The sequence below is a fragment of the Eschscholzia californica genome, unplaced genomic scaffold (genome assembly GCF_041429995.1).
Source record: "Eschscholzia californica isolate CP2 unplaced genomic scaffold, dmEscCali1.0.p SCAF_5, whole genome shotgun sequence".
Classification (NCBI taxonomy): Eukaryota; Viridiplantae; Streptophyta; class Magnoliopsida; order Ranunculales; family Papaveraceae; genus Eschscholzia; species Eschscholzia californica.
In genome coordinates, this window is record NW_028238472.1 from 14,889,833 (window position 1) to 14,902,751 (window position 12,919).

Below are 12,919 nucleotides of genomic sequence, written 5' to 3' on the forward strand. Positions count from 1 at the left end.
CATCGTTCCATAAGGCTTTAGAAGGTCCTTGCTTCTTATGTCCCTCTTATTCCAGTTAGAAAGTGTGAGTAAGAAGTAAGGAAAGGAAGCAGTCGCCTAGTCGAGTGATCTAATCATAAGAATAAGAAGACAAAGGAAGCTCTCTGGATCCCTTCCGATGCTGAGGCGCGAAAGCATGGGGAGCGAGCAGGATTAGATACCCTGGTAATCCATGCCGTAAACGATGAGTGTTCGCCCTTGGTCTGCGCCAGTCAGGGCCCCAGCTAACGCGTGAAACACTCTGTCGACGCGGGAGTACGGTCGCAAGACCGAAACTCAAAGGGATTGACGGGATGAGCCTGCACACGAGGTTCAAGTGAATTGGTTTCGACAACATTCCGCCAGATTTTGGCGACTTTCACTTTCAATCCAATTCACGGCCTATGTGCCCTTTACGCCTAGTCGTTCCTAGAAACACTTGCCCCCCTATTAACATCGTTCATGCCAGAACCCACTTGTTTAGCTCTATGTTCCTAGCTCTAGGGAGCTGCATTGCTGACGTGGAGTTAACATGAACTTTCTGTCAAGTAAAGCCAAAAAGAAGTTAAAGAATTCGAGAGGTCATTATGGCCCAAAACCTTGAAATGACCCAGACTTCAAACCAAAGGTCAAAGGTCAGTTTCTTCCTTCATTTTGATTTTTCATTAAAAAACAAATGAGGCTTTCTGTATATCTATTTCTTTTTTCTTTTCCGATAGGGTTGTTAAATTAGAGGTGTAAGAGTGAGGACAATAATGCACTCACAAATTACTGAAAAAATTGTCCCATTCAGTCACTTAGTATAATAAGTCATTTTGTGAGGATATGTGTCCGCTTGAAATTGATTTTTTGGGAGAACAAAAGAGTGAAAGCGAGTAAGAAAATATAAGAGGTATAGACAAAGAGGTAGAGGAGAATAGAAGAGGGAGAAGCAAAAAATTTACTAAGTTATCTTGCGAAGTTGCCATACGGATAGAGACATAAATAAAAACATTTTGTTGGTTTGTGCCCATATGACTTTTTAATATTTTGCAAAAGGACATAGACTCGACCATTAAAACCTAACCGATACCGTTGGAAAGAGCTTATATCTATTTTGGTGAAAATAGATTATTTAGATAATTAAGACCATTTTGCATCAAATAGTGGAATAAATTGCTATTCGGGTCGAACTATTTCCACACAAATAGGTGCCAATAAACAAGTTTTAGAGATGCACAATGTGTGTTTGATATTATCACCTACAAATTTGAACTGGCACAGTTTATATGACTATATGATAGAAAACTCAATCATATAAAGTTTTTATTAATCTCAACTCAAGATTATGATTGTTTATTACAAACATTTTAGCTTATATAGAGCTAATTATTGTTAGAGATAGAGAAACATACGGTTTTAACTAACCAAGTTAGTTAAGAAACAGTTACAAGTTTGTTTCAAAGTTTGTTAAGAAGCTATAAAGGCACCCATTCTCTTTACCCTTTATAACCATATAGTTACACTCATGTAACACCATCTTTCTCTAGCAAATAATAGGGCAGATAAACTAATTTGGTGCCCTGCTTCTAATGGGAAATTCTCTAGCAAATCATTCTATACCCACATCAAAGAAATCCCAACAATAATAGAGCAAGCATATCAATTTCCATGGAAATATTTTTGGAAACAGAAGCAAATGACCCCTAAGATTCAAAATTTCATATGGAAATTAATTCACGAAGGATTACCTCTGTTATCCAACATAAGTAAGAGAGTCACTCATATAGATCAGGATTGTATGCTCTGTTCGACGGGAGAAGCAGAATCAACAAAACATTTGTTTGCAGAATGTGGTGTTTTCCATCGACTTTTACACTATTCAGGCCTAGAGGAGCTGCCATTCATCAAAGAAGATCCCATCAAAACTTTGGCTCATATACTAAACAATAAAAATATGTTGGAAGAGAGTTGGTACAAAGTTACTTATCTATACTGGGAATGGTGGAAAATGAGAAACAATCTCTATTTTCAAAATCAGACACCAAGTTTGGAACGATGTTGGTGGAATGTGAAAGAAGCCCTCAGGTATGTATCATTAACCCCTCCTGACATGAACACTAACATCTCGTCGCAGGTAAGCTGGATACCTCCCCCAGAAGGAATGATCAAGATCAATTTCGATGGATCTTTTAAGGAGACGGAGGCTTCTTGCGCTGCAATAGCCAGAAATGATAAAGGAGAGATAATAGGAACGAGAAGGAAGCAGATTCAACCGGAATCCCCATTGATAAGTGAAATCGCCGCTCTTGAAGAAGCGGTAACCCTAGCTGATGAGTTGGGATACAAACCTCTTATAATCGAGGGAGACGCTAGGGTTGTATTGGAGTGGATGTCAGCCGTAGATCCGGATATCCCTTGGCGAGTATCACATAGAATCGACGGACTACGGAAGCGGGCGCATGAGGGACAGATGGATTTCCTATACTGTCCACGTGACTCCAATAGGGCGGCACACGACCTAGCGCAGTCGGTCCTCCCGTCAAGAAACTAAATTTTATATTCTAGCCACTAGAAGTTAATGGTTTACTAGTTAGTCCCTGGTTTTGTAATGCTTGTGGTTTAGGTCTAACTTTGTAACATTATTTATTTTTATGATATTGGCTTTCAAAAAAAAAAAAACACCATCTTTCTTTGTACTGTTTGAACACTCGAATTACACCTCCATTGACCTTCACTATCACTATATCATAATTTTGTTTGTACACATATCATTATTGTGATCTATAATACCACAATTAATCAAAACTATATGATCAACTTAAGATTATCCAAGCATTACTTATCTCAATATTATATAGTTAACTGTTTGTTATTAATTAAGGAAATTACTCCTAAATGGAAAAGGAAATGACATATCATCCTCCTGATTTGAGCCAGTACCGGCCCTGACTTTTGAGAGGCCCTAGGCGAACGTATCGACGGGGACCCCTATACTTTAAGTCGCAAAAAATATAAAAGTTGACATGTTCATTGGAGTTTGAAGAGAAATTAGAGAAGAGAATAAACTAAATTATAAGAATATATGTTTAAATTCATTTTTTTTAATTAAGTTTAAATGTTAAGACTTTTTAATATTTTGAGCTGTACTTAACATGGGATTATTTCAAATTTATAAACCATTTAATTTCATTCGAATGAAATACACAAACTTTATAAATTAACATATCTTTCAAATGGGATTAAATAATTGATAGTGGAGTTCAATTATCAACATGTTAATCCACAGATCTAACTTTACTTTAAACTTATCATTACCAGGATATATAATTGAAATACAGATAAGTTAGTTTATCAATTTTTTTGTCATACTCTATAGTGAACCCCATAATCTGATCTAATCTATTAAGGATTAATTATACTTAAACACAGATTAGGAAAAAGGAAAGCAAATCTTTTAGTTAGTAAATCGAGGTGGAAGTGTATAAAACAAAGATATATATAGTTTAATTTATACTACTCAAAATGCTAATTTCGAGAGTATCGAAGGCATTAATATTGAAATTGATAGACTATTCAAATTTGTTTAATAATGAATTAAGTACTTGTTAGAATGTAAATGCTTTGAGTTGTCGGAACGTTTTATGTTAATCAAGATATTAATTGAGATTTTCATTTGAATAAGTTTAAAGAGAGATTGTTGACTAATTAATAAAGATTACTTTGCCTTTTGCCTTATTCTTCTTCTTGGGGTTGGGGTACTTAGGAAGTAATTAAGAGGCCTAATTTTTCAGAGGTGCCTTATAATTTTTTACTCTTTTTGGAAATTTTATGGAATTAGTTGTTTCTAGCCATTTTGGTGTCTTTGGGATTTGGGTGCATAAAGAGCTTGGGTGCCTATAACCATATTTAAGGGTGATTAAGGTGGCTTCATGTCAGAGGCAAAACTTTTTTTTTCCGCCCAAAATATCCTATTTAGAAGCCCAGTTCATTATTACCAAAACAATTATTATGGACCTTGTGGTTTGGGAAATAAGAATATTTTGTGGAGTGCAAAAACTTAAACTGTATAGCCACCAAAACAATTATTATCGACCTTGTGGTTTGGGAAATAAGAATATTTTGTGGAGTGCAAAAACTTAGTTAAAAATTGATCCAGCTTATAATGCATATCGGAAGGTGACACGTGTACCCTATCCATGATACCATCACAAGAGAAGATTAGGACGGTGGTATTTGGTATTGGTCCTAATGGTCAATAATCTACAGAATACTGCATCATAAGTGGGGTTTTTGACCAATTGATCGAAAAGAAATAAAGAAACACGGACTAATAAACTAACTAAGCTAAGGGGAACGGACGAGAGAGGGAGTCGAAAGTAGGGTTGAGTGAGTGAGTGAGTGCCGTAAGAGAGTTGTCAAGAGTCAAGGAATCCGTAATAACAATCTTACATATGTAGGATCCAATCGAACGAGTCGATACTAAATGTAAGGTCGGCTCATAAAGTTGATGTTCCTAAGCACTGGTGTATCTGGGGATTATACTTAGTCAAATGAGCATTTTAAATGGTTAACGTCGAGCCATCAAGAGTGTCACCTTGTCGTGTGTCTATGTGGTGTGCGTGACACACAAAATGGATCTAAACTGCAATCGATATCGATCACTTCGCTTCATCTATCAACTAGGTGAGGTGCATGACAAAACACATGAAAACACGATTGAAACAATAATCAAATAAAAACGAAGATTGATTTATTATCAAACACTCAAACATATACACACAAATATACTACCGAAACACATTATCCTTTAACAACGACTCAAGATAATTAGTTAATCCTGGACTCAAGATATATACATAGTTAATCAATGAGTTGGCTGGTGACCCTCTACTGCCCACATCAAAATAAGGGCAAGTTTCCGGGGGAAATGTGATTTCCTTGCGATGAAATTTTGCGCCGTGTGAAAATAATATTTGTCTCGCCGAAACATGGACCTTTTTCTTGCAAAGAAGAAGAAGAAATGGGGGCTGCCCCATTTTTTCTCTAAAATTGCTTTTACTAATTTACCATTTAGCTTTGTCAACTTTCGCTCTACTCTTTTTTTACTCCCATAAGCTCCACAAGACTTAATCGACTTTCAAGCTCCGCCATTGACCAAGAACACCTTTGGCATTTTATTTGACTATTAATACGACTAAAATACCCTTGTGTAATCTACTTCTTTCAATCTCTTTTACATCTAGAACTTTATTGAGCATATTGCCATTAGGACTCTTTGCTCCATTGTCTTGCGTTTTTGGCCCTTTAGACGCAAAATGACCAAAATGCATCGGGTCCTATTTTTCCTCCTTGTTTCTCCTTTGATGTTTAAGCTTGTGTGCCTTCTCCTTTGACTTTTTTGAGTTTTTTTACTCTACTAGGTTCTCACGGTTTGATCATTTTTATTTCCGATTTTTTGTCACTTATGGTCATGTGACAGGAAAAATGTGTTTTTTGCTTACTTTCATTGAAACCCGTGCATAGCTTCATGCATACCACCTGCCGTGAAAAACATGCACAATTTATTATTAATCGACTTAAAATAGGACCAAGTCCTCTAGGTGAAGCGATATAAAAGTAACATCTTTGCACCACATCAACATACGAGCAGCGCAACTCGGGGGTCAACAAAGCAAACACCCTGTTAGGAGCTTCACTGAAGGTGAACGTTAATGGCGCTTTCAATGTGCATGGGACTTTGTTGCAACGCTACCTAAGATCACCAAGGGGTATTCGCGAAGGGAGGATGTAAGTTTTCCGCCCCAATACAGAAAGAATGTGAAGTTGAAGCATTCTTACTTTGTATGGAATTCCCATTGTGAGGGGACCCGGGCAACACATCATAGAAGGGGGGACTCCCAAGTCTTCTTTGCTACAAAATGTAACCAAACCAGACGTATCTTAACCTTTGTCTTACATTATGCACTCTTTTTTTTTTTGATGAGACAACGACCCAACCGTTGTGGAGTAAGAAACAACCACCCCCAATCTTTCACTCTAACAAAACCAAGATACATTCGAGAGGATTTGTACATGAACGGATGAACGGTAGATGGTACATATACTTTTGGACAACTTTCCAACGTTTAGGGGTATGACCGCCAAATAATGAAGTTGAGAAGCTTGCCAAAATATCCACTTCTTAAACTGAAGTTCATTTCTTCAATCTTCTGTCACCCAGGAATATTTGATTTTTCATTTACTAGGCTTTTCATCAATTAAAACATGACCTAACATTGCATCAGAAGCAAAAGTCTCAGAAGAAAGATTCTGAGTACCTGGTAAAACTGTTGTCAGCAAAAAAAAACTCAACCTACAAACAGCAGATAATAATCAAACACAAAATCTCATTAACCATGTATGATATATCAGCGTTCTTGTAAAAAATTCCGCAGTTACTTTGGGTATCAAGAAGTTGATATATTTTCAGGTTCAACCCTAGAAAAGCTAATACAAATTGCATATGGGAAGAGATCGATAGCCAAAATATTAAGATGTCCAAAAACACAATATATATTCAACATTACAACTAGAAAAAGAAAACCAGTGGGCGATTTAGAAGTTATATTTCCAGCCTACCCAACTAAGAGCTACAAATATTATATTTTCATACTACAGAGACAACAATCAAACCTCATCAATGATGACCGCCGTACATCTGTGCCAAGTCACACTGCTGCTGTTATGCAGGTTGTGGTGGTAAATTTTTCGCACATACCCAGCAACTGGTGCAGCAACTGGTGCAGCAGCTGCTGCAGGAGCATAACTGTAAGCAGCTCCTCCTGGTTGAGGTATGCTCATAACCTGTTTGATTAGGGACAGGTCGCCCACAACCCGCCTGATCACCTGGAGGTGCCCCTTAGCCAGATGTAGGGGCATTGTTGTATGCTGGATCAGTAATCCCTTAGTATCCATAACCTGCATTAGTACGAACTGGTTGCTCGGTATAGCCAGGTGGGGCAGATGGATATGGACCATAACCAGCTGACTGACCACCATCTTGGGCATACCCTGGTGCTGGCTAAACATAACCACTACCACCTTGGGAAGGTGTGGTTGAGGGCCTGGATGTCTATGATGATCATGAGAGGAAGTAATGCAATCCCATATAAATAGCTCATTTCCATGGAGTCTATATTTCTTTGGAAATACATACTATGAAAAACAAGTCAAGATTTTGTGTCTAAAGTTGTGGGGTAATGTTCCTAGTTTAGAAGTACTCCCTAGTTCAGATTAACAAGGAAAGATCAACAGATATATCAAATAAAATTTCAGGAAATCACTGAGTCTATAACTTCATCACTATAAAATTCACAAACTGATGTCCCGACCCAAACCCATATCGGTACTTACATAAACAGAAAATAGTACATAAAATTCCTACATACCCAAATATTCATGACAATTCTTCTACTCTGAAAATAATCACGTTAATTATTTTCATTAGCATTTAAGAAATCACAAATAGACAATTAAGATCTTACCCGACTGGTCAAAAAACAGGACAGCTTTCGGTGAAGTTCGAATATTTGGATTTAATCGTTCTTTATCATCTTCGACTTCGCTTTCATGTCCATGAGTTTTAGGGAAGCCTTGGCGTTGTAAATGGTTTTCATAGTAGACATGTTTCCTTTGCTTTTCTCCTTGAGGGTCTTTAACATCTCTTTTGCTTTAGCACCACTTCTGATCATACTATAAATTAGTTCCTTCTCTTCGTCATTCAACCTTGCTACATGGGAATGACCAGCTAGAGATTTCGGTAACTCGTGATTATGTTCGCCACAATGAACTTGAACCTTCCATTTATCTCCCGGCATCCATATTCCTTTCAGTGTAAATGGACATCCACATTTTCTCGTCCCAGTTTCCCTTTTTCTCCCCTGAAGTTGTTCGCCCTTTCTGTTATGATCTCTATAATATCCACTTCTTTCACATCCTAATAGCAATCTTGCAGTTCTTCCTCCCGTTCGTTTTCCTGATTTGGCGATAACTATCACAAACATATTCTTCCTTCCTATCTCTTGACACCACTCAATAAGGGCTTCACGTGAATCAAACACCTACATTGAAACAAATTATCTAAACTGAGTCTCATACTCTCATTCATATCTAGCAACATAGGAGCTTGTAAGAAATGACTTGGAATAAACCGTACCTGATCAGTGATGAAACAATGAGTGAAGTCTGTTTTAACAAATTCTGTCAGGTGATTGGCGGTATCTGAATTTTCTCCTTCAATTATTCTCATATTTTCGATCTTGCCCTGTTAAATATAAGAAACCAGATCCAAAAAATAGTAAAATGAATGAAAATTCGATTAAATGTGAAGGAGAAGCAATGTCGAGTTTAACGAAGGATCACAAATTCACGAGGGTCATTAAGCCTAGGCTAGGTTTTTGTATTGTTGTGATATATTTTACCAGTAACATCATATACTCTATCCCCCTTGCATACCCAATATCAGATATCCCCATACCATTTTGGGAGGATTGGCCATACAGTACCTCAAAATTGGCGAATCGAAATCTTGAGCCTTAATTAACCCAATTTCTTTGCAAGATACTGTAAGCTCATCTACAACCACAAGCTTTTTTTAACTAGTGTCATTTTTAAGTTCATGGAGATAGAAGGTCTGACAGCCTGAGAGTAGGTGTATCTGTTCAAAATACATCAGTAAGAGTATATATTATCTAGGAAGATATACTTAACCGTATTCCACCTGGATATAGCGTACCGAAGAGGTACTGGATCCTGACATGGTAGTGCATCGCGTACCATACTGTGCCTCGGTACCGGAATGGTCCACGTTCTAAGTAACATTGATTTTTTACTTGAGGATTTCAAACTTCACTTTTTTTTACTATGAAATTTAGAAGCAATCCTTCAGGTGTATCTTAAAATCCGAAAAGCAGTGGGATATAGGAGAAAGTACCCAAGTCCTAACAACTTTGGCATGAATGTTATTCTTAAGAAGTAACATTATCTACCAAAAAGCAATTCAAGGTCCCTAGCTCAAATGAGACAAAGCTACATGATTCACCAGTGCAGGTAATTTTGTACCCAACATCATAATCTAAAGTTCGGTAATAGACAATAAGATAGTTCACAATAACTCAAATAACATTTGCAATGACTCTGATTTTAAGTATCTATCCCACATGTTGACGGTTTTATAAGAGAAGCAGTACCAAAATTATTCTAAGAAGCATAGTAGTACATTAAATTTAATTATATCAATAGAGGCAAACTCAAATTTAAGGTTACCATCAACTGAAACAGTAGGCATGAAACCCTTCTCCCGAGTTAAAGACATCTTAAATCATGTTTCTATATAGAATAAACAGTTACCCATCTGACTTACCTGACCCCTAGGAAAGCCTAGTTCACTTGACATAGACTGATCATCAGAGAATTCGTCGTCTCCATAAGAAATGTCGCCTGCTATTTGGGCGGAATCCCCTCCTGAAGAAGCATCACCATCAGTTATCTGAAAAGTACCAGCACAGGACTGTTCAGGTTTCCCTTCCTCACGATTTCCTTCCGATAACTGAGCCGTATTTTCAAGTGTAGGAGTACACTCTAACACAATAACAAAATCAAAATGTTAGAATGATATATCCTACATTTTTTTCCTAAATGATTTTTAAGCCTGGAGGCTGTTTAATTCAATAGTTTTAATAAACCTACTCTTTAACCATTATGTATATCTTCAGAAAATATTTAGCTTGAAATCGTTCGAAAACAAAATGTTATCATCAACCATCAAGACATTATCAGATTAACCCTAAAAGGAAACAAGAATGAACAACAAATTTCATCCATGCATGTAGGATATTAGACATAGATAATCGAGAGAGAGAGAGAGAGAGACTATACTTGAATGATCAGATATATCGTCAAGAGGTCTTTCATCCTCGGGGATAGTGCTCTGAACCTCAATCGAGAGGGAATTCCAATCCACCGGCTCTAGAGCTACTTCTTGTTTTTGATCATCATTAGGCTCTAAAATTACGATTTTCTTGTCGCCATCAGTTTCAACAGGGATTGTATCTTCTGGTTGAGTAACAGATTCTAATTGAAGATCGAAAGCTTCTGATGGAATATCATCAAGATGGGGTCTTTTTTCATCAGGTAGAGTGTCCTGATAAACGTAATGAGTGCGTAATGAGTCAATTTTCATGATTCGAAGTGAGTCAATTTCATGATGCGAAATGAGTCAATTTTATGATGTGAAGTGAGTCAATTTCATGATGCGAAATGAGTCAATTTTATGATGTGAAATGAGTCCATTTCATGATGCGAAATGAGCCAATGTCAAGATTCAGACCAAAGGCTACCAAATACTTCCTGAAATATTGCGATGCAAAGCAATCAAATACAAATGAAACATCATGTGTGTTATACGTGCAACAGGCAGGTCACCACAGTGACAATATCTTCTAATGCTTCATCAGAGATAGTGATATAATTCAGAAAAAGAGAGGACTAGATTAGTTTTAGTAAAATATACCTGAAATATACATATATATATATTGAACCGTAGTTATATATATTACCTACATTTCAACGATGGGTTCAAAATGCGCAAGACTGCGTGAGAACAGTTTGTGTGTATATACACAATATATTGAACTGACAATATATTTATATATATATAACACATTACATAAATTCTGAAAACTAGTATTCATATTACATATATATGGGATGTCAATGAAGGGTATCTAACCTTCTCGTTTGGTACTTGTATCAAAAGTTGCTCATCCGCTCCACTCAGTTGGACAGTACCAAAACCCCTAGCAACAAGGGATGGGGAACCTCCTTCATCAGCCTGCAAGAAAACCATTAATACACATACACAAATAAATAGAAAATAACAGTAACTATGCTGAATATCAGCGTAAAATTGGTAAAAAAAGTTAGGATCAACGGAAGTTAATCAAACAGTAATAACCTCAGCATTTTCCTGATGGTCTACAGATGGCGTTTCTGCATTTCCCTCACCAACATCCGCCTCCAACATGTTTCCTGCATTCCTACCCTGATCGTCTCCCTCGTCCTGCTCCTTCTGATTCTCCACTGGCTTTTCGTTTAACTTCTCCTCTATTGTCCCCTCTAACACCTCCTCTGGTTTCTCATTCAACTTTTCCGCTTGATGAGCATTCTCTACAGATTCAGTAACAAAATGTTTCAGTCATTTAATCTTCTTCATGGGACCTATTTGCTAGTAAAATGAACTACTGCTGAACATTAGAAACTTAGCAAAAGAAATTAAACAATCTCGTAGAGAAGACCTAGCAATTCACAAAATTAAGGGTTTCACTAAACATCCACACATACTACAGCAAAGATCCCTACCATGCAGAATCAAATTCAAATCAAGGGTTTCACTAAACAACGACCTAGAACCAGTAAATAGAGAAGAGGAGAAGATACCAGGAACATTAGAGTCCACACGAGGTCTCTTGGCATCTGGAACAGATTTACCAACATCGTTCGAATCTCCATTCAGATCACCGCTAGAGCCTTCCGTTGATGTAACAGCCTGAGGTTTCGCATTTGCTTCGTCTTCATTTTCACGAGCTTCCAAATCTTCAAGCTTTCTCTTACGATCAGAATGAACAGGACTCACGTCTTCTCCTGCTTCTACTCCTTCTGCTGCTATTGCTACTACCTCTTCTTCAGCCATCGAATTTTATTAAGATCTTCTTCAAACAAAATAACCAAACTTTATCTCTCTGCCACTGTACCAGAAGAAACCCTAACCCTAAATTTTAGGCGAAACAGATAATCTGGACCCCTAGGGTTGCGATTGTTTATGGAGCGATGGTTTAACGTGATGGGTGTGATGATAAGAAGAAGATGATGAAAAAAAATTAGTCGAAGATGATGAAATTCCCTTTTTTTTCGTTGAGAGAAAGAAGAAGATGATGAAATTGGGAGGGGGAGAGAGTAACGGTGGAAATAGGGTTTTTTTTGGGCCTTGAAAGAGGCTTTAATAGAATGGACAAATGAAAAACTCAACGCGTCTGACATGTGTCTAATATATGGACAACCGCGGACAACAATTCAATTGAAGGACAACTCTTTTTTTTTTTTTTTTTTTTGAAATAATAGGGACACCTCTTCAAATGCATGAATATTAAAACAGTGATTAATCTAAAGACTATAAACAATTAAACTAGATTAAAAAGTAGAAAACCTTACTACCATTATCCATCTTCTTCTTTTAATTCTTTTTTCTTTTTTAAAATCAGACTACGATCTACGTTAGTCGTTACAAGACATTGATACATCATGAAGACATGATACGCACGATAACCGCCTAATTTAAATCATGAATTCGTCTACCATCTACGTAGTCCTTACAAGGCATTGATACATCATGAAGATGTGATACGCACGATAACCGTCTAAGTTAAACCATGAATGAAAGAGGTCTAACAACATGAAATAGGCATAAAGCCCGACCAATTTATTACATTAATTACTTTATTATAGCCTGATTTACATGAGATAAATCTTGATGGCAAACTGCTTCCACTGAAACTCGTTCCCACAACCTCATGGGCTTAAGAGGGTGTCCAACCACTGCACCAAAGGCTGCTGGACATCCTTCTTCTTGTTAGTCTTACTAGAGAGAGAGAGAGAGAGAGTGAATTTTCTACTAATTCCACCATAACATATCTGAACAAACTTCTCTGTTTCATAAACGAAAATCAATTACTTATAGCGAGAAAAGCTCGTTGTGATGGATGTTTTAAGATCAAACGGTTAAAATCATCATCATCGTCTTCTTCTTCTTCCTCGTCATCTTCTTCTACATCTTCATCGTTAAAAACCAAAGCAACAGACAAGTATTGTAGCTGACGCCAAATCT

The 12,919-nt window shown here is 37.1% G+C and overlaps 2 protein-coding genes across 2 annotated transcripts; one reads left to right on the plus strand and one right to left on the minus strand.

Annotated features, from left to right (window-relative positions):
- Positions 1-1,998: 1,998 nt before the first annotated feature.
- On the plus strand, positions 1,999-2,551 carry LOC147537355 (uncharacterized). The gene is made up of 2 exons (XM_086642767.1): positions 1,999-2,085; positions 2,135-2,551. Exons 1-2 carry the CDS (start codon positions 1,999-2,001, stop codon positions 2,549-2,551), a joined length of 504 nt encoding a protein of 167 aa, XP_086498893.1.
- Positions 2,552-7,308: 4,757 nt separating this feature from the next.
- LOC147537356 (uncharacterized) lies at positions 7,309-12,257 on the minus strand. Its single transcript, XM_086639398.1, has 7 exons — positions 11,476-12,257; positions 10,994-11,205; positions 10,769-10,870; positions 9,916-10,180; positions 9,401-9,618; positions 8,195-8,302; positions 7,309-8,099 (listed from the first exon to the last, which is right to left on the minus strand). The coding sequence occupies exons 1-7, from the start codon at positions 11,726-11,728 to the stop codon at positions 7,575-7,577; spliced, it is 1,683 nt and encodes a 560-aa protein (XP_086495524.1). The 5' UTR covers positions 11,729-12,257; the 3' UTR covers positions 7,309-7,574.
- Between the last annotated feature and the right edge of the window lie 662 nt (positions 12,258-12,919).

What these genes read in the sequence shown, in the direction of transcription:
- LOC147537355 (XM_086642767.1), top strand. Translation starts at nt 1,999, where the DNA reads ATGGTGGAAAATGAGAAACAATCTCTATTTTCAAAATCAGACACCAAG. An exon ending in AATGTGAAAGAAGCCCTCAG is followed by an intron (nt 2,086 to 2,134) that starts GTATGTATCATT and finishes ATCTCGTCGCAG; the next exon opens with GTAAGCTGGATACCTCCCCC.
- LOC147537356 (XM_086639398.1), bottom strand. Translation starts at nt 11,728, where the DNA reads ATGGCTGAAGAAGAGGTAGTAGCAATAGCAGCAGAAGGAGTAGAAGCA. An exon ending in TAGGCTTTCCTAGGGGTCAG is followed by an intron (nt 8,303 to 9,400) that starts GTAAGTCAGATG and finishes TATATTTAACAG; the next exon opens with GGCAAGATCGAAAATATGAG. An exon ending in ATTGTTTCATCACTGATCAG is followed by an intron (nt 8,100 to 8,194) that starts GTACGGTTTATT and finishes GTTTCAATGTAG; the next exon opens with GTGTTTGATTCACGTGAAGC.